The sequence below is a fragment of the Xenia sp. Carnegie-2017 genome, unplaced genomic scaffold, assembly GCF_021976095.1.
Source record: "Xenia sp. Carnegie-2017 unplaced genomic scaffold, XeniaSp_v1 HiC_scaffold_26, whole genome shotgun sequence".
NCBI classification, from domain to species: domain Eukaryota; kingdom Metazoa; phylum Cnidaria; class Anthozoa; order Malacalcyonacea; family Xeniidae; genus Xenia; species Xenia sp. Carnegie-2017.
In genome coordinates this window covers 60600-84872 of record NW_025813489.1, presented here as the reverse complement: position 1 = coordinate 84872, position 24273 = coordinate 60600, and the positions used below count along the sequence as shown (strand labels likewise).

The 24273-nt window shown below is 32.2% G+C and overlaps 1 protein-coding gene and 1 long non-coding RNA gene across 2 annotated transcripts; both read right to left on the bottom strand.

The window, feature by feature from the left end:
* Positions 1-9164: 9164 nt before the first annotated feature.
* Positions 9165-10636, bottom strand: LOC124453885. Its single transcript, XR_006951252.1, has 2 exons — positions 10538-10636; positions 9165-9406 (listed from the first exon to the last, which is right to left on the bottom strand). It is a non-coding gene; the product is annotated as an uncharacterized LOC124453885 (long non-coding RNA).
* Positions 10637-12229: 1593 nt separating this feature from the next.
* Positions 12230-24120, bottom strand: LOC124453899. The gene is made up of 7 exons (XM_047004728.1): positions 24080-24120; positions 15439-15569; positions 14945-15307; positions 13793-13831; positions 13081-13146; positions 12398-12439; positions 12230-12318 (listed from the first exon to the last, which is right to left on the bottom strand). Exons 2-7 carry the CDS (start codon positions 15557-15559, stop codon positions 12230-12232), a joined length of 720 nt encoding a protein of 239 aa, XP_046860684.1. The 5' UTR covers positions 15560-15569; positions 24080-24120.
* Between the last annotated feature and the right edge of the window lie 153 nt (positions 24121-24273).

The following is a 24273-nucleotide window of genomic DNA, read 5'->3' as shown; positions in this document are numbered from 1 at the left end:
AAATAGCAAACTTTTTAATCGAGTTTCTCTTAAGTAAAAGTTTGTCTTCATACAACGAGAATGAAATGTAAAACAGTCATTTGCATGCACCCATAATTTTAACCCCATATGATAAATAATATGCACGAAATAAACTGTTTCTTAGTTGATAACCATTATATGTGTATAGATGTGTATATGTGTGTATAGGCGTAGGAAGCGGAGGGGCTAAGGGGGAAGGGAGGGGCTAAAATTTATATAGGGGCTTAGCCCCCCGAAAAAGTGTAGGTTAACATTGATAAAATATAATGCACCTCATTCCCTATATTCTTTCCATAACTTGAATCATGGACAAACATACAGCGGAGCGCATTTATAGCTCATCATGTCAATGCAGTTGCAGTTGAAATTCAAAAAGATGTCTAATTGTCGGTATACAACCTATCTTTTTCGTTAAAACTTTGTCGCCAAGAATAATGAAAAAATCACCCAAGGCCTCGCCCATTGGGGTTGACTTGTGGCTGAAGTGGCTTTCCAAAATCATACCTTCTAATTAACCGTTGTGTGAGACAAGGGGTTCTTTCAGAATTGTAGTGCTTGATGCCTTTTGGAAAAAAGTGTTGTACCCAAAAAGCAATGATTTGAATTGATAGACCTTGATGAGAATGAACTAGAGCTCTGATTTGACCAAAAAAATTTATAGCTGTTATGAAAAGTTAAAGAACTTGTTTTAGATCCTATACTGCATGCAAATTGTTATGCAATTTACCAATCAGACAAAATTTAGGAACTCCCAGAATAAAGTAGAAATTGCCCAAAAGAATAACTATATATCAATGCTGTCAGAGAACCGCTAACAACAACAAATCATGCACAATTTAAACATTATGAACACGTCCATAATGCTTGAATTAGCACGTTTTTCAACAACATGAACATCTTCGTCTTAGTCAATGTTTTACGGCAAAGCTCATGAACCTCTTTACACCAATTTAAGAGTACTGCTGACATCGGCCAAATTTTAACTCTTCAGAGAGTGAAAATTTGCAAGCTGCATTAATTCACAGTCTTAGTAACAGATTTAAATTGGGGGGAGTTGGGGCTGGCTAAAGTTGAAGAGTATTTCGACCCTTTTTATAAACAGAACGTTTTGTGATACTCATTGCAAGCTACGTATTATAGAACAATATTAGTAAGATTAAGATAATCTGTCTGAGTTTTGTGCCTAGGTATAATGTACGTTTTTATTCTTGAAGAATCTATCATCGGATTAGGCCAGTGGCTTTCTCAAAGTGGTGTAAAGAAGTTACTGCTTGGCCAGATTTATGCTAAAGACTGATTATCTATTTGGACAAATTTGAGCAAGCAAAACATAGTTCGTCTTCAAGTTCGTCTCTGTGTATATACGGGCAAACTGACAGATCGTCCATCAAGATGCGTAGGAATTATTTGAATAGTTTGTTTACTTAGACGAATTTGCATGGGTATTTTGACTTGACGCATCATCCTTCTGTGAATATAAATGTGGAATGAGGACAAACTACGGAAAAAATAATACTTCGTAGTTCATAACTCGCTCCAAAATCTTCCAAAGGCAGAATTGGACTTTGTGTGGTTTATTAATAGAAAGTTCGTCTTGTGTTTATACTTAGACGTATGATCTGTTAGACGGATCATTAGTCCACGGATGGGATTATTCGCCGTTTAATCACGTAAGGCTTTAGGTGATTATTCTGACATTATTTGCGACAAAATTAAACCAAATAAGATAGAAAGTATATACAATATTTATAAATTGCGACAGAAACTGCAATAAAATGTTACAAGAAATTAAGATGCGTTTTATTATGTCAATGTTTACCTAAATTTTGGGGGGGGCTATAGGCCTCTCAGTTGCACCACCACCCCACCACCCCGTTTTATACGCCTTTAGAATCATCTTGCGTTAACACAAAGCAGTTATGAATCTGCCGATTCGTTTTTGGGACAGTATGCTATCCGATTTGTATGCACAGTCGACACACACTTTTCAATTTTGCTTATAACTCTTCAGATATAACTATTCTACATCACAGATAAATATTTCAAGCTTTTACATTCAAAGCCAGTGACAAAAGATGCCTGACTTTTAACATGTGACAACTAATAAAATTTTTTTATAAGTTCCTATTTCCGTTCTTTCATAAGTTTACAGTCTCGAATTACAATTACCTATTATTTTCCTATATAAGTTGCGACACTTGCTTGTTGCATTAATTATAGTATGAGTTGTAATGAAATACAACTAAACAATAAAGATCACTTCTTAACTTGCTACAAGTGCTGCGTTTGTACAGAGTTCAAGAATATTTGAAGACGAAAGAGGCCATCTTATCAAGTCAGCCACTTAATTCATTTTCACCCCTCCAAAATTTGAATCTGTTCCTATAGGCCTATGTTTGCGTGTAAGTTTATTTTGTATTTGTGCAGATATTTAGATAATAAAGTAATACTAATATAAAAGTATCCTCAAGTTCTAATTATTCAGGTAAGAATTCCTGCATTTCAAAAATATTACTAATACTATTTGTATCAAAATGCGTCTCTAAGTTTTATCAATAGATTTTAACAACTATACTGTTTAGTAAATTACCTAAAGCACTTATCAAACGCAGCAAAATCATTCAACTTAAATTCCTGATAAGGCTAACTTACCTGAAGGAAGTATCGTCACATGATTCAAAAGTGTTTCATGTGGAGCCAAAAATATTTGTAGAAATACAAGCGTTTTTGTTTTTGTTATTAATTTTGTCGTGATGTTCAAAAATACATCATTCTTTCCGTGCATTTGTTTGGAAATTTTTGTCGTTTCTAATTTTATATCGGGGACTGTTTTGATAAGTACCACAGGTCTTTGATGACCTGTGTATGAAACAATCCATGTCAAGATAGAGGGACTTCTTGATTCTTTTTCTGGTTGTGATTTTAAAATCATCTTTGAATCTAAAAAAATTCAAATTCAACTTGAATCAATGTGTGTGGTACATACAAAAATAGGTTTTTTACAAATGACTAACTTCCATCATATTTGGAGCCTTGCAATGAATGTTATAAAACTGATTAATTGCAACCCACACTCATTCTACCGTGGCAAATATTTATGCCAGCATAGTTACCTATGTAGTTGATATGGGGGGATATTTCAAATTGCTATTCTCCGTGCTCTCGCCTACCGCACATTAACAGAATGAACAAGCTAATGCTGCTTTGATAGAAAAACTCTAATGAATAAAATTTTCTAATAAAGAACCTTTAAGTTTGTAATTTTTCAATTGAACAAGAAAGCAAATTTCTCTGTTTTTTAAATTTGGAAGCTTTTGAACGCAATATTGAAAAAGTCCGCAAATTTTGTAGTAACTATATAAAGTAGAGATTAATGGATAGTGCAAAGTTTCTCAGAAAAAATGTTTCTAAGTATGGCAAATAAAATTAGTTTCAAGAATGCTTAGTATCGAACCTTGGACAGGGGCGCTCCAGGAGATTATGAAAAAGAGGGCCGAACTCTTTGAATTTAATTGAAAACGGAAACTATCCTGTCATTTTTTATTATCATTCAACTTTTTTGGGGGTTTTTTCTAGCAAAAGGGGGGGGGGGTTCGCTGGCGCTACGAATAGCCTTAGACGTAAATAAACCTAAATTTCGTATTTGCACTTACATAGCGTATACATAACAAGGACATTTGGCACGCCACAATTATACATTCGTCATACATGAATCACATTCATTTTTTTTACTTTGCAGTATACAACTTAAAAATTTACAAAATCACTCATGATTAACTTTCCTTGTTTCGGTTATGTTGTATTTTTTGATTCTTTATAACATATGCGAAGCTCATGTGTTCGGAAGAATAAAATGCTTTGTTTGCGATATTTTTAGCGCAAAATTCCACCTAATTAAATAATAAGGCAACAGGTAGTAAAATGCAACGGTATTCGATAAATATTTACGTAGTACAATATGCATCAGTTGATGAACAAGTCCAGTTTCGGCAAGTTTGCGTGAATGAACATTCATTTCAATTTGCAATTTCATAACGATTACATAAAAGTCAACAAATTGATGTCTTACATGACTCTCATATTGTTCTAAAGCACTCCACAACTAATGCTTTCTTCACGGACAGTAATAGTGCACTTTTATTCTCGTAAAATGTTTCTTACCGAGGCAGATGTGTGTACAACTTTATGCTGTAATGCTAGTCATGCAGTAAATTCGAAATATACAAAACGTCGCAATTCAAGATCGACTTTTTTAACTATATCACTGACTTCCAAGATAAGTATTAACGTAGTTACGCAACTGCGTAAACTTATTTGAAACATAAAACACACCTTACATACCTAAACCAATAAAGACAGAAGTCCAAACGAACAACATGTAGATGACCAATTGCTGTTTATTAAAAAAATTAAATTTAAATTAACAAATTGAGCAAGCAATCACTGAAGAATTTTTTCAGTTCGATGTACGTATCGAACAATCAACGCAAAAACTCACCATTTTCAAGTGATTTTTCTAAAACAATTTCGTATGCTGCTGCGTCTCAAGTTCAAGCAAAAATGAGCAAATTTTTCTCCAAGGAGTCATTAACAAATTCTTTTCAAAACCACTAATAGTGCTGTGTAAATACAGGCGAAAAACAAGACGAAACATCAATATAGATTTCAAGACATTAAACTTTTGTACAGCGCAAGGTCATAGTTTATCTGATAGCTATTATCAAAACTGTTATCGGAAAATGCTTCTGCCTAAGTAATTTGTAAGATATACGGGGTACATAATTAGAATGCCATTAAGAATATTTCTCAGATCAATTTAATCAGAAACACCTTTATACTCGCTACATCAGTGCTTAGTCAGACAACTAAGAAAGTTCTTGAAATAATACTGTCTAATTAAAAATATATTCCAGCTATCTAACCATTGTATGTACGTCTTGGCATAAATTTACAATTAAAATTTTTATTTGTTAATTTATTTGCGCAAATCTTGTTTTTCTCAATTAATTCTAGTCGAAAATTGTGCCACAAGCATCGTGAAAATATAACTCCAAAAGACGTCAATTCGTGTAAATATTATTGTGGAAACATACATACGGGTAAAATCAAAAGATTCTCAGTATAACAAAAGATTTTTCATTTCAAACTTCAAATAAAAGCTGCTGATTACCATGCAGAAATGGATAGTGGAGTAAGCTTTGTAAGAAAATCATTTCATATTGGGTGTTTTTGTGTACAGTACACATACAGTTATTTTGCTTATTTTATTTGACAAAACAGTGCGATAATCTTTGTATTCATTAATTGCTTTTTATCGTATCAAAGCTCAAGGCAACATCACTATCATAATAAACTTATGCAGTGCTTGTACATATACTGCCCCTCCTCTCTTTAGCACATTAAATCCTCATCACGTTGCTAACTATTAATTTCAGGATATAAAAAATAAGGAAACAAAACAGGATATTTAAAGTTAGTTCCTATAACAATATAAAACTGCAAATCTCAACATTAGGGTAGTGGTATTAAAAGACAGAACTTTGTTTTGAACATTCAGATTTCATGCAGAATATCTATGTAAAATACACACAACATCGAAAAATTGACCCTTTAGAATATAGTTCTATTTTAAGAACAACAATATGAAGCTTTTTAATGAGAGGAATTAACTGATGGGTGGAAAGAAGATTAAAAAAAATAAAAGTTTAATAATTCTTTGAGGCTTTCATGGTTACTTGATAATTTTTTTATGACCAAGCGTCCAATGTACAGTGTAGTCACTGTAATATGAAAATAACGCGTTTAAAGTTAACTTTATAGAGATTTGAGAGACACAATTACACTCTCTTCCACAATGGTATGTAGAAAATATGCATCGACGACTTGCCAAGGTCACATAGGTAATACTGGCAGATATATCGTCATGGTTTACAATGACACGTTTGTAAGCAACTTGAAAACTTTATTGCTGACGTTTTATAGGGAACATTGTTTAATTATGGTGTGTGGTTTGGACCGCAGATTGTTTGTAGAAAAGAATCTGTTCTGGTTGGTGGTCGGCGAAGGTTGTTGAGATAATAGGTATAGAAAGTGATCAATACCCTTTAGTCTTTTCTTTATGTTTGGCATTTAGAGTGATGTTGTTGTAATCGAAGAAAAAGCTGGGCTGATTGGATGTCTGCGTAAAAATGGTAATAGGTTCTAATTCATTATAGAAATCGTTCGCGCTGGAAATCAAGACACACATATAAAACGTTTTTGAGGAAAGAGATGACTAGGCAATAGTGGTGCAGATCTTTGACTTGCAGCTGAACTGGTATCTACACGTTGATAGTTACTTCTTATGTAGTATAGAGTGTCAGTTAAGATAGAGGCGTGATATTAAGTAAAAAGGAGAAACGACATGATTTTTAAATTGTAAAACCAGTATTTTTAAATCAGTTTTTATTAAAGAATTACATGTTCTTGTTAAGCAAAGTATCTTTGGGCTTTCTCCGTCATCTCTTCTCCGATTGATCCCAGTATTCATCTCTTCTTCTCATAGATCTGGTTCCTCACCGTTTATTGATATATCCAAATCTGTCGAGTATTCATCTGTGGAAGATTCGTTTTCCTGTGAGGTGTAGGTCTATATTCAAATAGGTGAATGCCAAGTAAGGATGTTTTCATTTTCGGGATAATGATCATTTGCCATTCCAGGACCAATGTCCTCTAGTGTTGAGAAATTGCTACCAAACCTAAGAACGATGCATCTGTTTCAATAGCCAAAATAGTGTTTTTCTGATCAAGAATCACTCCAATGATTTTTTGTTGGCTTAGTACAGTTGCCCACGAGTTGAAGTCAGAGATCACTTCTGCTCTTAATGCACTGTCTTCAGCAGAAATTTCCGTATCATCCAAAGCGGTGGAGCTGACAGTTGATGGATTGTTCTAGATGAGCTACTTTTGCCTTCAGGATATGGGTTTCATGCAGCTGTAACCATTGTAAATGGTGCCATTTACCAGACGGTACTGATATGGTAATATGGTGGTTGACTTCAGCAATGCACAAAGATTAAGGATTTAGCAAACAGGTACCGGTGAACATTATCATTCATGATAATGAATCCTTGTTTTCTCAATTACTGGCACAACTACCGGATTTAGTACAATTGTAAATGCTCTGGGGGAGGGTGGAGCCACTGAAAAAGGTGGGTATACGGTAAAAACTATGGTAAAAACTGATTGGTTAAAATAACCATAAAAATTGGTTATCTCAGATGCATTTAAACTTTTTCGCCAATATTTTTATGGTTATTTTAACCAATCAGTTTTGTACAGTGTACTGAAAGTTATATATTTCAATGCTGAACATAAAGCCTGTAGAGAATAGAAAAATAGGCATGTTGAAGGTCATTTTTCATCATAAATTCGTTGGGTTTCAACGTCAAACAACGAAACTGCACTGCAAACATTCAATTTAAGTTTCTTTGGTAGGACCATAGGCATTCACAGCCAGTCTCAAGCAAAAGGAGTTAGGGCTGAACAATTTGCCAAAAAAATTCATCCCAAGTTTACAATGAACAACGCATAAAATAAACCGATTTTTTACGAGCTGTGAGTTGTTTATTTAAAATCTACAGATGTTTACTGTGTTTTGCAGATTTATGCAAACCAAAACGACAACTGACTAACTCAAGAACGGATCAGTGCAAGCCCGAGGCCGAAAGTTGCACCTGCTCGAGAGTTCTCATAAATAGTGACGTAGCCAGCCGCAATAGTCGTGCTATGTAAATTTTGATCATTACATCTTATTTTTAGAAATCTATTGTTTTCATGAGTTTTATAGAAAAATAACAAAGACGAACAAACTTTACTGGCTACGCTACTGCTCAAAAATCAAATTTAAAACGGAAATTTTTTATTTTGTCCTCTAAAATTTATTCATGATTGATTTGAAAATTCTCTTTGAGTAATTGATTTTTGTTGAGCTCAGAGCTTACAGGCTGCTAATAAAACACGGCTATAGACCAATCACCACACGCCTTTTATTGTGTTTATTTTAAAGTTCCAAATACTTACAACATTCACAGTTGGTTTATTAACAAGAAAACGGCAGAATTCATGTCATCAGAACAAATACGATCGGATTCTATGAGTCTTTCAGAAAAAGTCTGTGACTGCGAGTCAATTTACATTATATTTGAAAGATACAGGTATTGCGAACTTTCTGTTAGCTAAAATGTCGATTCACAGGCATTAGTGACTACATTCTTAAAAATCAGTACCTCGGGTCAAACCTAAGATGATAGAAAAACTATGATCCCAATAATTTCAATCTTTCTATTTTCTTAATACATCGAACCATAACATTGGAGGAACAATTATGGAATCAGTTAAAAAATTTCACTTTGTTTTCAATGTCAACTCTCAATCAAAACCCAAAGTTAGAACACTTACGTCCCATATTTAACAATTGGCATAAAACGTGAAATGAAACAGAGCTGATAAATAATGAGAGGTTAGGAAATTGTACAGTAGACTGAGTAAAAGTGCAACTTATCCCTTTAAGGTTCACTCAAATTCAAAAAAGCAAAGCCTTTAATTGTAGCTGGTCTTGATAAAATTCCTAAAATATTATTAAAAGATGCTGCAGCTACCTTTCTGAATATTATTTTCTATATATCTCATCATAAGGAAATTATCTAAGCGATTGAAAAAAAGCTAGAGAGTAGATGTTCCCTATTTATAACACTGGAAAAATGAAAGATAGTTGCCACGTAAATGAGTGTTAAACTGAGTTGAATTAACGCACAGAAGCCTGGTTGGTTTTGCCTACGACTCGCTCTTCTTATTTTTAAAGATTGTTTTTACGATGTTCACTTTAGGCATGAATATATAAATTCAGATGAGAATGGAAAAAGTTTTTATACTTTATTCAGTCACACAAAGTATTGGAAAATCAAAAATGTATATGAATAGCGTAATATAACTTTACTTTTTTACCGGAATTTGCTTCATTTCCAAACTCAAAGACAAACACACACACACAAAGGCCAAACAATATGCCGGTACAATTTCAAAAGAAAATCCCATGGTTCTAATGTCAAAATTTACAAAATCTTTTATAGTTACAGAATCTTTTCATCATGAGCGCAATGTTATTTGTACTAAAACACAACTTTATTTATTAAGGCGCCATGCATAAACATTAAACATATAAGACACACCTGTCTAATTTAATATAACAACCAACATACAACCGAGTGCCTGTATCGTAATAAAATCTTCCAACTGTATACATTAAGCAACGTTAGGCTTATAATCACGATAATCACAGCACTAAAACATATAAATATCCACGCCCATGCAACTCGTTGCTTTTCATCTGAGACTGGGTAATGATCTATCAAAAATTAAATAATAACCATAAGAATTCGAGAAATTTTATTGGTCGATAGTTATGATCTATAAGAGGACATACGCAAGTAATTGACGTCACAGAAATTTCTTGTATTTAAATGACAAACGAACGGCGAAATTGCTGGAATATTTACCTGAATTTATCGTAGAATGGGCAAATGAAGACATTAAAAATACCGAGTTGAAGCAATCGACGTATTTGAGCAAAAAGAAAAGAAAAAACCTCGTTTGTAAACGATGATTTGTAAAACTGCTGAAAACTGTCGATAACAAAATTCTAACAAAATTGATTAGCCAATGTTTGTTCATCTGTTAGCTAATCGCATTTAATCACGTGACTAATCTACTCAATACCACTCAATACCATTTCTTCAATCCTATTATATTATGTACGCGTAATATTTGCAAAATCAAGACTTTTCAATTTTTCAAGTGTTGGGGAACAAAGAAAACAAACTGTTGGACAGTTTAGTTTGGGAAATTTCTCTATTTTATTAGATAAAACGGCGGCTCGTGAACACTTTTTTAGTTCCGATTACAAAAATGACGTCATACCCGTGTATCTACTACTGTATTGACAACGGTTAAATGTTATCTATTTGTTAATTCAAAACTCTTTTATTGTACAAATTGGTAACGTTACAACACGATACAAAATCCTTTTAAGAACTAATAAGAGGTAAAATAACAGTAAAATATGTGGGAGCCTACATCTGTCATTTGTTGTACTACGTGATAATACTGTTTCGATTAGTCTGTTTTAACATCCCCAACACTTATTTTGGAAACAATAAATGTGTTTAATGACAGATCAACGAGAAAGGCGTTTCTACAAAGTAGAACGTGAATCTCGATATACTACAAGTCGCCATTTTAAAAGCTCAATTCTCTTCAAACTTTTTGTACAGAGAGAAATGTGTATACAACTTTTTTCAAGAAAGGTCCAAGCCCATTAGCAGCAGATTCGTTGATGTTTTTTATGTTAAATTAACATTCCATCATGTCATTACAAAACCTTGCATCTTCAACTGACATTTTGCAAAGGTGTTTTATCACGATAACAACGGACAACTAAAGCAGACATAATTTATGTTAATATAATATACCAACATACCATCATTTAAATGAACAGATTGATTTGGTGCAACCATAACTGTCGACTGAATTTTATCTACATGTGACGTCGTCGTTGAGATTTTGTTGTAATCAAGTGCTGAGGGAAAGTCGTATATAAATAAAGCATTAAGAGTAGGATACAACTAGCCTTACTGTTATGAAAACCTAAAGCAATTGTAGGGTGAGATAAAAATTCATCCTTAAAATGACATATAGTGACAAATTATTGTGCCAGAATATTGATTTATTATATTTGCTAAGATAGTAATTTTATTAGGTAAATTTCTCAAGGTTTGTGAGCCTTTTCTCAGAGCTCAGTAAATTATTGAAATAAAGAAAATTCGAAATTCTTTATCCTTCATGTTGTAAATCTCCTACCTTTGTAAATGAGGACATTGTTGGTGATGATAATAACGTATAGCTTCTTTTAGAGGACGCTAAAATTCCATCAAGATATTGATGTTAGAAGGTAAATATACAACACAATAATTCACAACATAATATTATTTGTTTCCAAATGATAAAATAGTTACAACTGCATTGATCACAGTACTTCAGCATTGGATAGAAACAAAGTAGTACGTGTACATATGTTCATCAGCAGAAGTGAATTTTTGTTTTTATTCATACCACCTCTACCATGCATTGACAAATACCAGCTATCTAAACAAATATAACTCGTTGTTTAATGTGCCATTACAATAAACATCGTATTGACATAATTCATGAAATGAGCAAGAACAGAATGGATTGTAATTTACAAAATAGCAACTTTCTAATCGACTTTCCCAGAGGTAAAAGTTCTCTTCATACAACGAGAATGAAATTAAAACAGTCATTTTGTGCACCCTTAATTATAACCCCAGTAAAATAATATACACAGAATTAAACTGTTGATTGGTTGATAGCCATTTTATGAGTGCATTATATATGTGTGTATGGCAAGGAAGTGGAGGGCTAAAAGGCTTAGCTCCCTATGTGCTAAACCACTCTCCTGTATAAAATTTAAAAGCAACTATAGGGGAGTATGGGTAAAATCCATTTTAAACAGACGTATGTGACAAAGTATCTTCGCAAAAAATATTTAAAATGCATAGATTAAAATTTACCAGGAATGTTTGATTCCTAAAACTTTTTGCAAGCATTTTCTCGAGGCCTACTTGAATTTCCAGAAAATAAAGAAATCGAAATTCTTTGTATTTCAATGTTAACAAAATGTCCACCACCTTTTTGTAAAATGGGACATCGTTGGTGAGGTGACTTATGCACTTGCTTTTAAGGACGCTAAAATTCATTTAAGATATTGATGTTAGAAGTTAAATATACAACACAATAATTCACAACAAATACAAAATTATTTTGTTTCCATATGATAAAAATAGTTACAACTGCATTGAGCACAGCACTTCAGCATTGGATAAAAACAAAGTAGTTACGTGTACATAAATTCATCAGGAGAAATGAATTTTTTTAGTTTTTCATTCATACCACCTTTCCCAACCCTACATTGACCGGCATCAGTCAAAATTTTAACGTTGTTCCCAAGATAATAAAGCTCAGATAATAAAGCATATATTGATGAATGAAACAATTAAACAAAATGTAAACACAAATTATACAACATGCACAGGAACTACAACTGCTTGACATTTCAAAAAATAACTTTCTCTAACACTTTCCGATCGATACATTAGTTGAGGCCATAGAAGAAGGTGTTGTTATAGATGATCAATTTTGATTCACCAGAGTTTTGGGCTTTCAAAGAACCAGACATACCGCCTATATAATGAAGTAGCTATATTTAATTTCTTAATTTATACTGACAACATAGACACGTTTATCATAAATATGACTTTACCCCTTGTCCATGAAGTAATCAGGCTCCTTGAAGTATATGTAGCTATAAAAAAGAATAAAATAAACCATACAAATTTAAATTTAAAGAAAACTTTTTTGTTATGCATGCACAACTATATACGCATGCAGCATTTCCAAAACAGAATCAAAATGCAATGTTTATGAATAAAAATACTAAGAACTAAGCTGCGAGGGTTCCTGGCGCTAGAAATATAGAAAAATTGACTATTTTCACTTATTGTTCAAGTACAGTTTGCATCCATTTTTTAAAATATCATTGTATATTTTTACAACTCATGATCATCAATTATAAATCCAAACAAATGATCTTTGATTCCAAACGTGCAGATCTCAAAAAACTCCGAAATGTTTTACTTAACATTGATTTTAAATTTGAATTATCCATCACAGCAACGCCATTGTATAGCCCCACTCCACTGCACAACCTGGCGCTGTATAATTAATTAGATTGCTGACCGTGGATAGTCATCTATGCCCTCGTATTGGTCGGAAAATGCAAGTTATTAGCTGCCACAATGTTAATCACAGGCGTAACAAGTTATGTGATACACAAAAAATTTCAACAGAGTGGGACTATTACTTCTATTTTTTTAAAAATTTACTCTTCCCAGTACTACCTATTTATTTAATATAAATATATAAGCCATCGATTCTCTTACGTACCGTTACAATATGACATCGTATTGACCAATAATGAAGTAACTTCCCCTGACAACGAAATTAATGATTCTAGAAACCATTAACAAATTAGCAAAAACGTACACAGGTCAATAACTACGAAAAGCAGTTTTAGTACATCGCTATACGTATAGCAAACTTGAAGTACTGGCGTCTTCATATATGAGACGAAAAAAACTTAGTTAACAGAAGTAATTATTACAATTAAATTTATTTGCGACTGAAACAGTGGCATAGCGAGCCAGCAAGTTTCGGTCGGTTCAACAATGTAAATTTTTAAATAACATCATTATTCATTTCTTTAGAGGTGTATTGTTTATGCAATGAGTGAACACAGAAAAAGAAGTAATTATTTTCTGCTCCTTGACCTCGGCTTTGATTATATACTTAATAGATCAAATGTTTCGATTCGTTTTTTAATAGAGCCTGCAATTGGCTATCCATCAACCGTACATTTTTTTCCATCACACAAAATTCCAACGTTGTTCCCAACAAGAAAGTCTATTAACGGTTTAAAGAAGTAACAAAAAATGTATACAATGCAACGTGTGCGATGACCAAAACTGCTTGTCCATGTTTGTTTGATTGTAAAAAATAACTTTCTTTCCACTTTTTGATACATACATAGATACATGTTTAATTTCTTGATACAGCCACAACGTATAGACTGTCACTTTTGTCATAAATATGACTTTACCTTTTATCCATGAAGTATCCAGGCTGCTGGAAGATGTAGCTAGAAAAATATAAAAAATAAATCATTTTTCAGTTTAAATTGAATGAAAAAAATGAAAACGTTTTTGGCATGCATGTGTCAGAGCATTTCCAAAACAGAATCAAAATGCAAATGTTTCAAACTGCGAGAGTTCCTGGCGCATTAAATACAGAAATATCGACCATTTTCATTCACATTTCAAGGGCACTTAGCATCTTTTTTTAAATACCAATATTTATTTTTTACTCTCTTATGAGCTCTGGGTGGGCAGAGCCATGGACACCCAAGCATTTAATTTGCAAAGGGGGTAACCTGGACGGTGTTATTTATAAAAATAAAGGTAAAAATGTAAGTTTATATTTAGACCAGTTAACGCATTGAATATTTCTCATTAAAAGTCATTAATGAAATCGTGTTCACGGTAGTAAAATGAAAGTTCTATAATTGTTTTTTTTTCTGTATATGAATTGAAAACCAGTCACTATTGTGTTCTACTAACTATTATTAAGAAAATGTTTGTTGTTTAGTTGTCAGAGTTAGACGCAGTGGGCACTCTGGGGTGAGGGGCACCAAACCTAAAATGACCACGGGCAGCCTAGTTCAACTGATGCCACTGGATTTCGGGGCTTTGGCTGTTCATAAAATGAAGTGACTTGGTGAATGGATCATATTTTCAAATAAGTATAACGTTAATCCTATACACAAATTCTGTATTGTCAAAACTGTTGGTGGAAAAAGTTGCATATCTCTAAATCTTCATTTATACGATGACACGATGCTAATTACTTCTAACAAAATGTACAGAGAAATAAAGTAATCGAATGCTAACAACGCCATGTGAGACCATAGACAAATAAAAGTAATGTGGTTTGTTGCAACTTCGGTTTGATTCGTGCATTTTTTTGTTTCTTGTAATTCTGTTGAATTATAAATATTTCATTAATAAAAAGATCTATTTAAATGGCAATCATTTGACATGATTATCGAGTGGTACATTTTTTATCAGTAAACGTCACACAAATGCTCTAACACAGTCATAAAAAAAGATTTGCATATGATATGAATGGTCCGTGGCAGTGCAGACACCATTTTGTACCTCCACTGTGCGGAAGGCGCGAAATAATAAACACTGACCTGTAACTAAAATTGTGATTCGTGAATAATAAAAAGGAAAACCAGCTCTGCGTTTGTAATTGTCCGTGATAGATAGTCTCGCAAAGACTTGCGATCGTTTGTATTTAATGGAGATGTTATTTATAGTTATGCTTGAGAAGGTCGAATTCATATATGAATCGTCAACTTTGTCAGTTAATCTTATCAAGAAACCATGAAAAATCATCGAACAAATTAGAGTTTCATTAACCGACCATGTTACGTAATAATCTTCAGGCCAGCTTATATTTCCTTTACAGTTATACGAAAAACTAAGAGTCAAGTTTGACCCCAAAGGAGCACGAACAAAGTAATTTTGAGGGGTCGTAGTTATGCGACATGGATCTAAAAGAGATAAAAATAATTAATGAACATTTAGAAAATTGTCAGAGAAAAGTTGTCGGAACTGCTGTAGAATAAGGGAATAAGTAACAAACATAAGTATAAACAACGAACTGCCAGTAGTTGTGTCTTACCCGATCTTACTAAACTGCCATTCACGTACACAAACTTCACAAAAAACACACCAAAGAAATATTTCAAAACTAGATGTGTAAACATAGATAAATCTTTTATTCCGTTGCTCAAAAACTTCATTGTCTTCAAGCTAAGAAAAAGAATTGAGAGTGTTAAAATTAGTTCCATCAAAAAACATGTGTATGTCGTACAGCATAATGGCAAGAGTCACAGACAAAAAGACAAGTTTGATGAGCGAAAGAAGGCTTTCAGATGAGGTTAGTTTTAAGGTACGTTTACGTTTACACACAACGATTTGTCGAGCCGATACTGACGCAATATCACGTGATTCTTGCTGTATACGTATGCATGCAAAAAACAAGAAAAAAATGTTAATTCAGAATTGTGACTACCAGCCTACTTGTGCTGTTCGACTATGCCTTTGATTTTTGTAGTTTTAATTGTCAGTGAATACTATGGGAAGGATCTAATTAAATCCAAACATAAGTGCTAACTCTAACAAATAAAGAAGATAACTCTTTCTTTAGTTGGTTCATAGTGGTTTAACTGGTTTTGAATGAAGGGGGGGTACATTTAAACATAAATGTTTATATACTGTACACATGGATATAGACAATTGCGTAAACATTTATCCCTCTCAATTCTTTATCTAGCCAAATAAAGTGGTGTGTTGAAGTCAGTTCGGTTGATTGTGTAAGTTTGCAGAGCCAAACTTTACGTCATTGAATGCAAGTCTTTTCTCCTAATGTCTGTTATCTCCAAAGAGTACTCGATCAGTTGTCTATACTTTAAGGGGCGGTGGCACGTAGCCAGGATAGCGTTATCCACTGGATAGCAAGTTTTTTTACACTTTTATAAAAAATATTAAAAAAAGTATAAGATTCGAACTAAACGATCACAGAAATAAAAACATTGTTTCGAAGATTAAGAAATTTTTTTGTCGTATGAAAAATATAAACACCATTTTTAAGTTTAAAAATATCCAATGGATAACGCTATCAGGAGGCTTTGTGCAACCGGCCCTGAGCAATAATATTCGAGTAATAACAAGCGTTTGTGTGTATCTAATTTTCAAAATTAAAAAGTGTGTGTATTTTTTAAATCTACAGCTTACAAGCCTGATATTTGATATTGATAAATCGAGCAGCTTATTCATGTCCATGCAAATTACGCTCGCTTGACAAAGAATGCAATATGTTGGTGAGATTTCCGGAAGACTAACAAAATTCCGTTGACGTTTTTTTTACATATTAGCAAGTTGACACAGCATGCTGAATTTCTTTTTAAGTAAACGACATATACGCTTTATGGAAATTACACACGCTATTCACAAATAATATACTTTAAGTGTTCAACTATAGTTATACATCGTACTTATTATACATCACAGCTTTACTGGTCAGGCTTCAAATAACAAAATATGTAACGGCTATCAGCCTGCTCATGAAGTTCAACTCAACAATGCCACTGCAGGCATTGCTGCATGCAAAATATGGTGGTCAGTTTACTCAATTGTTATTGAAGGTTTATGAAGGGATCATATTTAATCTGTACTCATATTGTAACAAACACTAACTCTAACCAATGAAGAAAATAACTCTTTCTTAATTTGGTTCATAGTGGTTTAGAATAACTGGGGGAACATTTAAGTTTTATAAGCCCCTATATAAATTTTAGGGAGCTAAAGCTCCCTTAGCCCCTCCGCTTCCTACGCCTATACACACATATACACATCTATACACATATATAATGGTTATCAACTAATCAACAGTTTAATTCGTGCATATTATTTATCATTTGGGGTTATAATTAAGGGTGCATGCAAATGACTGTTTTACTTTTCATTCTCGTTGTATGAAGACAAGCTTTTACCTCAGGGAAACTCGATTACAAAGTTTGCTATTTTAGCTAAATACTATTAATCCTATTCTGTTCTTGCTCATTTCACGAATTATGTCAACATTTGTTTGTTTGGTTTTGGTCTAGATCAGCAAAAAGAAGATTTCAAAAAAAAGTGAATATTAGAGAATATGAACATGCTCTATGTTGCTCAATGTATAAAGACTACCGTGAAATTGGCACCACATTGGGCACAACATTCAACACAACATTCATCACAACATTCAACACCACATTCAACTAAAATTTATCATTGAAAATGATAAATCGAAAAATCGTCTTTAAAACACGTTTTCCATCAAATAAAACAGTAAAAAACAATTCTTAACTGTTTATTACTATTTTACTGTCATAACCATCACAAAAATGTATAAAGTCAAGAAATTGAAAGAAAACACTAAGACTTATATTACAGTGTACTTTCCATTTGTCTTAATTAGCCTATAATTTAAAAGTACATGGTATTTTTTAGCCCAGAATAGATAATTATATTGCCTAAAAATATGTCAAAATCTGGAGAGTGCACAAAATATAAATGATAGAAAACATCTACAAAGTCGGATGACACGAATACGCGTAATATAATATTATATAATTAACTTCCTATATCAAAGGTATTTTTGCAAACAAAGGCCTGTAAATAAAAAACTACACGGTGATTTTTAAACTTGGCCATACTGTTGATATGTTTATTCTCTATAATATATATCAAAATCTGGAGGTACAAAATAAGTTGTAAAATCATCAGCAGTCGGATGACGAATGCGCGTAATATAATCTTGCATAAATAAGTTAAAATTCCGGTTCTTTAATAAACAAAGCTTGTAAATTAAAAACTACACGGTAGAATAAACTTGGCAGAATATAGATAATTATATTACTAAATATATCAAAAGAGTAGATTTTAAAAAAATAAGTTGTAGAAATCATCAACAAAGTCGGATGTCCACGAATACGCGTAATATAATATTATATAATTAACTTTCTATATCCAGGTAACTTTGCAAACAAAAAGAACTATAAATAAAACTACGGTAGGGAACTAAACTTGGCCATATTATGTAGAATATTTTATTTATCTATAACATATCCAAAATCTGGAGAGTGCACAAAATAAGTTGCCAGAAAATCATCAGCAAAGTCGGATGACTTACGAATGCGCGTAATATAATCTTGCATATTTATGTTAAGAATTCAGGTTCTTTAATAAACAAAGCCTTATGAATTAAAAACTACACGGTAGAATTTTTTAAACTTGGCAGAATATAGATAATTTTATTGCCTAAAATATATCCAAAATCTGGAGAGTGCACAAAAAAAATAAGTTATGAAAATCATCGGCAAAGTAGGATGCCACGAATACGTAATATAAGTATTTAATAATTAACTTCCTATATCAAAGGTATCTTTTGCAAACAAAGGCCTGTAAATAAAAACTACGGTAGAATTTTTTTAAACTCGGCCATATTGTAGATATTTTTATTTATCTATAATATATCCAAAATCTGGAGAGTGCACAAAATATAAAGGAATAAGTATTCCTTGAGAATAAACCGTGAAGTTGGACCACATTCAGACAAACAGCTCTATAGCTAAAAACTACGGTAGAATTTTTTTAAACTCATAGTATATTATAGGAATTTTTATATTGTCTAAAAATATATCAAAATTTGGAAAATTGTGGCCAATTAAATTGTTCCTGAGTTCTTGGCCATACTGTTGATATGTTTATTCTCTAAAATATATCCAAAAGATACAGGAGAGTGCACAAAAAAATAGGATTGTAGAAAATCATCGGCAAAGTCGGATGACCACGAATGCGCATGTTATAATCTTGCATAAATAAGTTAAAATTCCGGTTCTTTAACAAACAAAGTACTTATAAATAAAAAACTACACGTAGGAATTTTTTTTAAACTTAGCCAGAATATAGATAATTATATTGCCTAAAATATATCAAAATCTGGAGAGTGCACAAAAAAAGTTGTAGAAATCATCGGCAAAGTCGGATGACACGAATACGTAATATAATTTAATAAGTACTTCCTATATCAAGGTATCTTTGCAAACAAAGGCCTGTAAATAAAAAACTACACGGTAGAATTTTTTTAAACTTGGCCATATTGTAGATATTTTTATTATCTATAATATATCCAAAATCTGGAGTGCACAAAATATAAAGGAATAGTATTCCTTGAGAATAAACCGTGAAGTTGGCACCACCATTCGACAAACATCTATAGCTAAAAAAACTACACAGTAGAATTTTTAAACTCAAATTATATTATAGAATTTTTATATTGTCTAAAATATCCAAAATTTGGAAAGTGCACAAAAATATAAATGATAGAAAAACATCGGCAAAGGATTGGATGACTCAAATGCGTAATGTGTAATCTTGCATAAATAAGTTAAAATTCAGTTCTTTAACAAACAAAGACCTACTAAATAAAAAACTACACGGTAGAATTTTTAAACAGCCATACTGTTGATATGTTTATTCTCTAAAATATATCCAAAATCTGGAGAGTGCACAAAAAAATAAGTTGTAGAAAATCATCTGCAAAGTCGGATGGCTTACGAATACGCATAATATAGTATTTAATAATTAACTTCCTATATCAAGGTATCTTTGCAAACAAAGCCTGTAAATAAAAAACTACACGGTAGAATTTTTTAAACGGCCATATTGGCAGATATTACTGTATCTATAATATATCCAAATCTGGAAGTGCACAAAAATAAGTTGTAGAAATCATCGGCAAAGTCGGATGACTTACGAATACGCGTAATATAATCTTGCATGTGATGAACAGTTGTTTTTATTTTGCTTTGTCGTGACGTGGCGCGTGCATTTCACGTGATTGAAATTTGGGATTATCACAGAAGGGAAAGTTGTTGTTGAAAATAAAAGAATTCGAGATGTTGTTGTTGTTGAATAACGTAAGTGTTTTCTTTTGACGACTTCGTTGTAAAAATATGATTTTATCATGCAACGTGCATGACATTGCATATTTAAGTTAAGAATTCCTGTTCTTTAACAAACAAAGCCTTATAAATAAAAAACTACACGGTAGAATTTTTTTAAACTTGGCCATATTGTAGATATTTTTATTGCCTAAAATATATCTAAAATCTGGAGAGTGAACAAAAAATTTATTAGTACAATTCACTTTTTATTAAATTGTTTAAAAATAGTAAACTCTGTTTGGTTGTTAGTACCAAATTAATTATGCAGTGACGTAACAGTGCTGGTTATTTTTTTTGAAAATTTGTTCTAGTTGCTCATCGCTTTAATTTTTTGAAAATTTAGTGAATGAAGTAAATGACTTGTTTTTGGAGTAGTCGTGACCAAGTATTACTTTAATGCAGGACCTTTACGTCACGGTATAATTAGACATGTGCATTATTTATATTGTATTTTTACAGACTTACTAGATAGTTACTTTTACTTTATTATCTTATAATTGAAATCAGCTATGTACCACAGTATTTTTCTTTCCTATCGCATTTTTTACGTTGTTGACACGATCAGAATATCGATTAACAATTTCAATTTTTCTGGAAATGCTCCTCTTGCATTCACAAACTTATAGCAAGTTACTTTATGCCCGTTTCCGCTTTCTTAACACGTCACTTGTAGCTAAATAGAAATCACAGTTATTCATAGATGATTTAGTATTCTCAATGTATTCCTCACAGGTTTATAATGCTTTAGTATATATTTTTTACAATTACAAATCAGCACTTACAGTTTATAGCACAAGTCCTCATTTTTTGTATCTTCCACAGTATGTTTTATTGATGTTGAAGAATTTACTGCAATATTATTGTAACGGTTACAATTGGAATATCCATGGAGAGATTTTTTCTGAAAATGTTATTTATGTATACTGAAGTAAATGAAAATACGTTATTGCAATAATTGTTAGAGACTTGAATTTGGTTTTCGGCAGATTTCAGCAATTACATTAGCAGCAATTAATCTGCTTTTACAGGTACATACCAGTAGTTTGAGGCACAAGTGGAAGCGGCTATTTGTGCTGATCATGACCAACGAACGTCGAATCTGAAAGATTTTACCATAAACGCGATTGCTCTAATTTTTCCAGTTTCTAGGCGAGTGCCAAGTAAAACGATTGTTTCCATTCTTTTTAAATTTATAATTACAATTTTTTGTACTTTTCATTGATTTTAGAGTGAATGGCAATAACATGTTCATTTTCACAACGCTTTGAAAGGAAGCTGTGTTGAATTTTTTTATTTATTAGAGCAATCAGCGTTTCTGCTGATACATATGTATTGTGTGTATTCTGACCATTGAAATGCAAGCATCGATTGGAGAAGCAAAAATAAGCAAAGTACGTATTCGTAACGAATGTTTAAAAACACGCTCCAGTTATTTAACAAACGTCTTATGGTAAAATCTTTTCAGATTTTGACGTTCGTTGATATCATGATCAGCACAAAATAGCCGCTTCCACTTGTGCCTCAAACTACTGGTATGTACCTGTAAAAGCAGATTAATTAAAGCCAAGTACGTAATTCTGAAATCTGCCGAAAACCAAATTCAAGTCTCAACAATTATTTGCAATAACGTATTTTCATTTACTTTCGAGTATACATAAATAATTTTCAGAAAAAATCTCTCCATGGATATTAATTGTAACCGTTGTTAACACAATTAAATTCTTCAACATCAACAAAATATACTGTGGAAGACAAAAATAGGGACTTGTGCTGATAAATTGTAAGTGCTGATTTGTAATTTCATAAAAAATATATACTAAAGCATTATAAACCTGTGAGAATACATTGAGAATGCTAAATCATCTATGAATAACTGCATTTCTATTTAGCTACAAGTGACGTGTTAAGAAAGCGGGAAACAGGCATAAAGTAACTTCATATAAGTTCAGAATGCAAGAGGAGCATTTCCAGAAAATTGGAAATTGTTAATCGATATTCACAGTCAGTGTCAACAACGTAAAAATGCGATAGAAAGAAAAATACTGTAGTAAATAATAGCCAAATTTCTAATTATAAGATAATAAAGTAAAATGAATTATCAGTAAGTCTGTAAAAATACAATATAAGTAATGCACATGTCTAGTATACCGTGACGTAAGGTCCTGCATTAAAGTAATACTTGGTCGACTACTCCAAAACAAGTCATTTTACTTCATTCCCCACTAAATTTTCAAAAAATTAAAACTGATGAGCAACTAGAACAAATTTTCAAAAATAACCAGCACTGTTACGTCACTGCATAATAATTTGGTTACTAACAACCAAGCAGGTTTACTATTTTAAACAATTTAATAAAAGAGTAGATTGTACCTAATAAATTTTTGTTCACTCTCAGATTTAGATATATTTTAGGCAATAAAAATATCTACAATATAGCCAAGTTTAAAATTCTACCGTGTAGTTTTATTTATAAAAAAGGCTTTGTTTGTTAAGACAGGAATTCTTAACTTAAATATGCAATGTCATGCACGTTGCATGATAAAATCGTTATTTTACAGCAGAAGTCGTCAAAGAAACACTACGTTATTCAACAACAGCAACATCTCGAATTACATTTTCAACAACAACTCCCCTTCTGTGATAATCCCAAAATTTCAATCACGTGAAATGCGCGCCACGTCACGACAAAGCAAAATAAAAACAACTGTTCATCACATGAAAGATTATATTACGCGTATTCGTGTGTCATCCGACTTGCCGATGATTTTCTACAACTTATTTTTTGTGCACTCTCAGATTTTGGATATATTATAGACAATAAAATATCTACAATATAATGAAGTTTAAAAAAAATTCTACCGTGTAGTTTTAATTTTACAAGGCTTTGTTTATTAAAAGACCCGAATTCTTAACATAAATATGCAAGATTATATTACTGCGCGCATTCGTGTCATCCGACTTTATGATGATTTTCTACAACTTATTTTTTGTGCACTCTCAGATTTTGGATATGTTATGAACCAATAAAATATCACAATATGGCCAAGTTTAAAAATTCTACCGTGTAGTTTTAATTTACAAGGCTTTGTTTATTGAAGAACCAATTCTTAACTTAAATATGAAGATTATATTCACGCGCATTCGTGTCATCCGACTTTGCCGATGATTTTCTACAACTTATTTTTTGTGCACTCTCCAAATTTTGGATATATTTTTAGGCAATATAATTATCTATATTCATAAAGTTTAAAAAATTCTACCGTGTAGTTTTAAGTTATACGCTAATTAAGAGAAATGGAAAGTACACTGTAATATAAATCTTAGTGTTTTCTTCAATTTCTTGACTTTTATACATTTTTTGTGATGGTTAAGACAGTAAAATAATAATAAACAGTTAAAATTGTTTTACTGTTTATTTGATGGAAAACGTGTTTTAAAGACAGATTTTCGATTTATCATTTTGAATGATAAATTTTAGTTGAATGTGGTGTTGAATGTTGTGATGAATGTTGTGTTGAATGTTGTGCCCAATGTGGTGCCAATTTCACGGTAGTGTATAAAGACCTGTGCGCCGGAGCCATGTTTTTATATATTTTACAAGAGCCAGAGTTGAGATAAAAATACAATGTTGGGCGGCGAGCGAGATATGTAAAGTTACAAAGTTATCTTATATTTCGTTAATAACATTAAACAAAATTTAAGAAAGTGTTTCCAGGTTTTCGTGTCATTATACGCCTTTACAGTTTACATATTCAACACTAAAATACATACCTTCTTTAATGTTGATTTAATCCGTCCTCACAACTTAGAAAGAATTAGATATTTTTTCTATCTTTTGCGATTCACCTTTTGATTACGTTTTCTTCAAGCATATTTACAAGGATGGTTTCTCACATAAAATACAAGTATAAGGCTTTTAAGATCTATGGGCTTCCGTGTTTGACTGTCGCTAGGGAGATCTACAC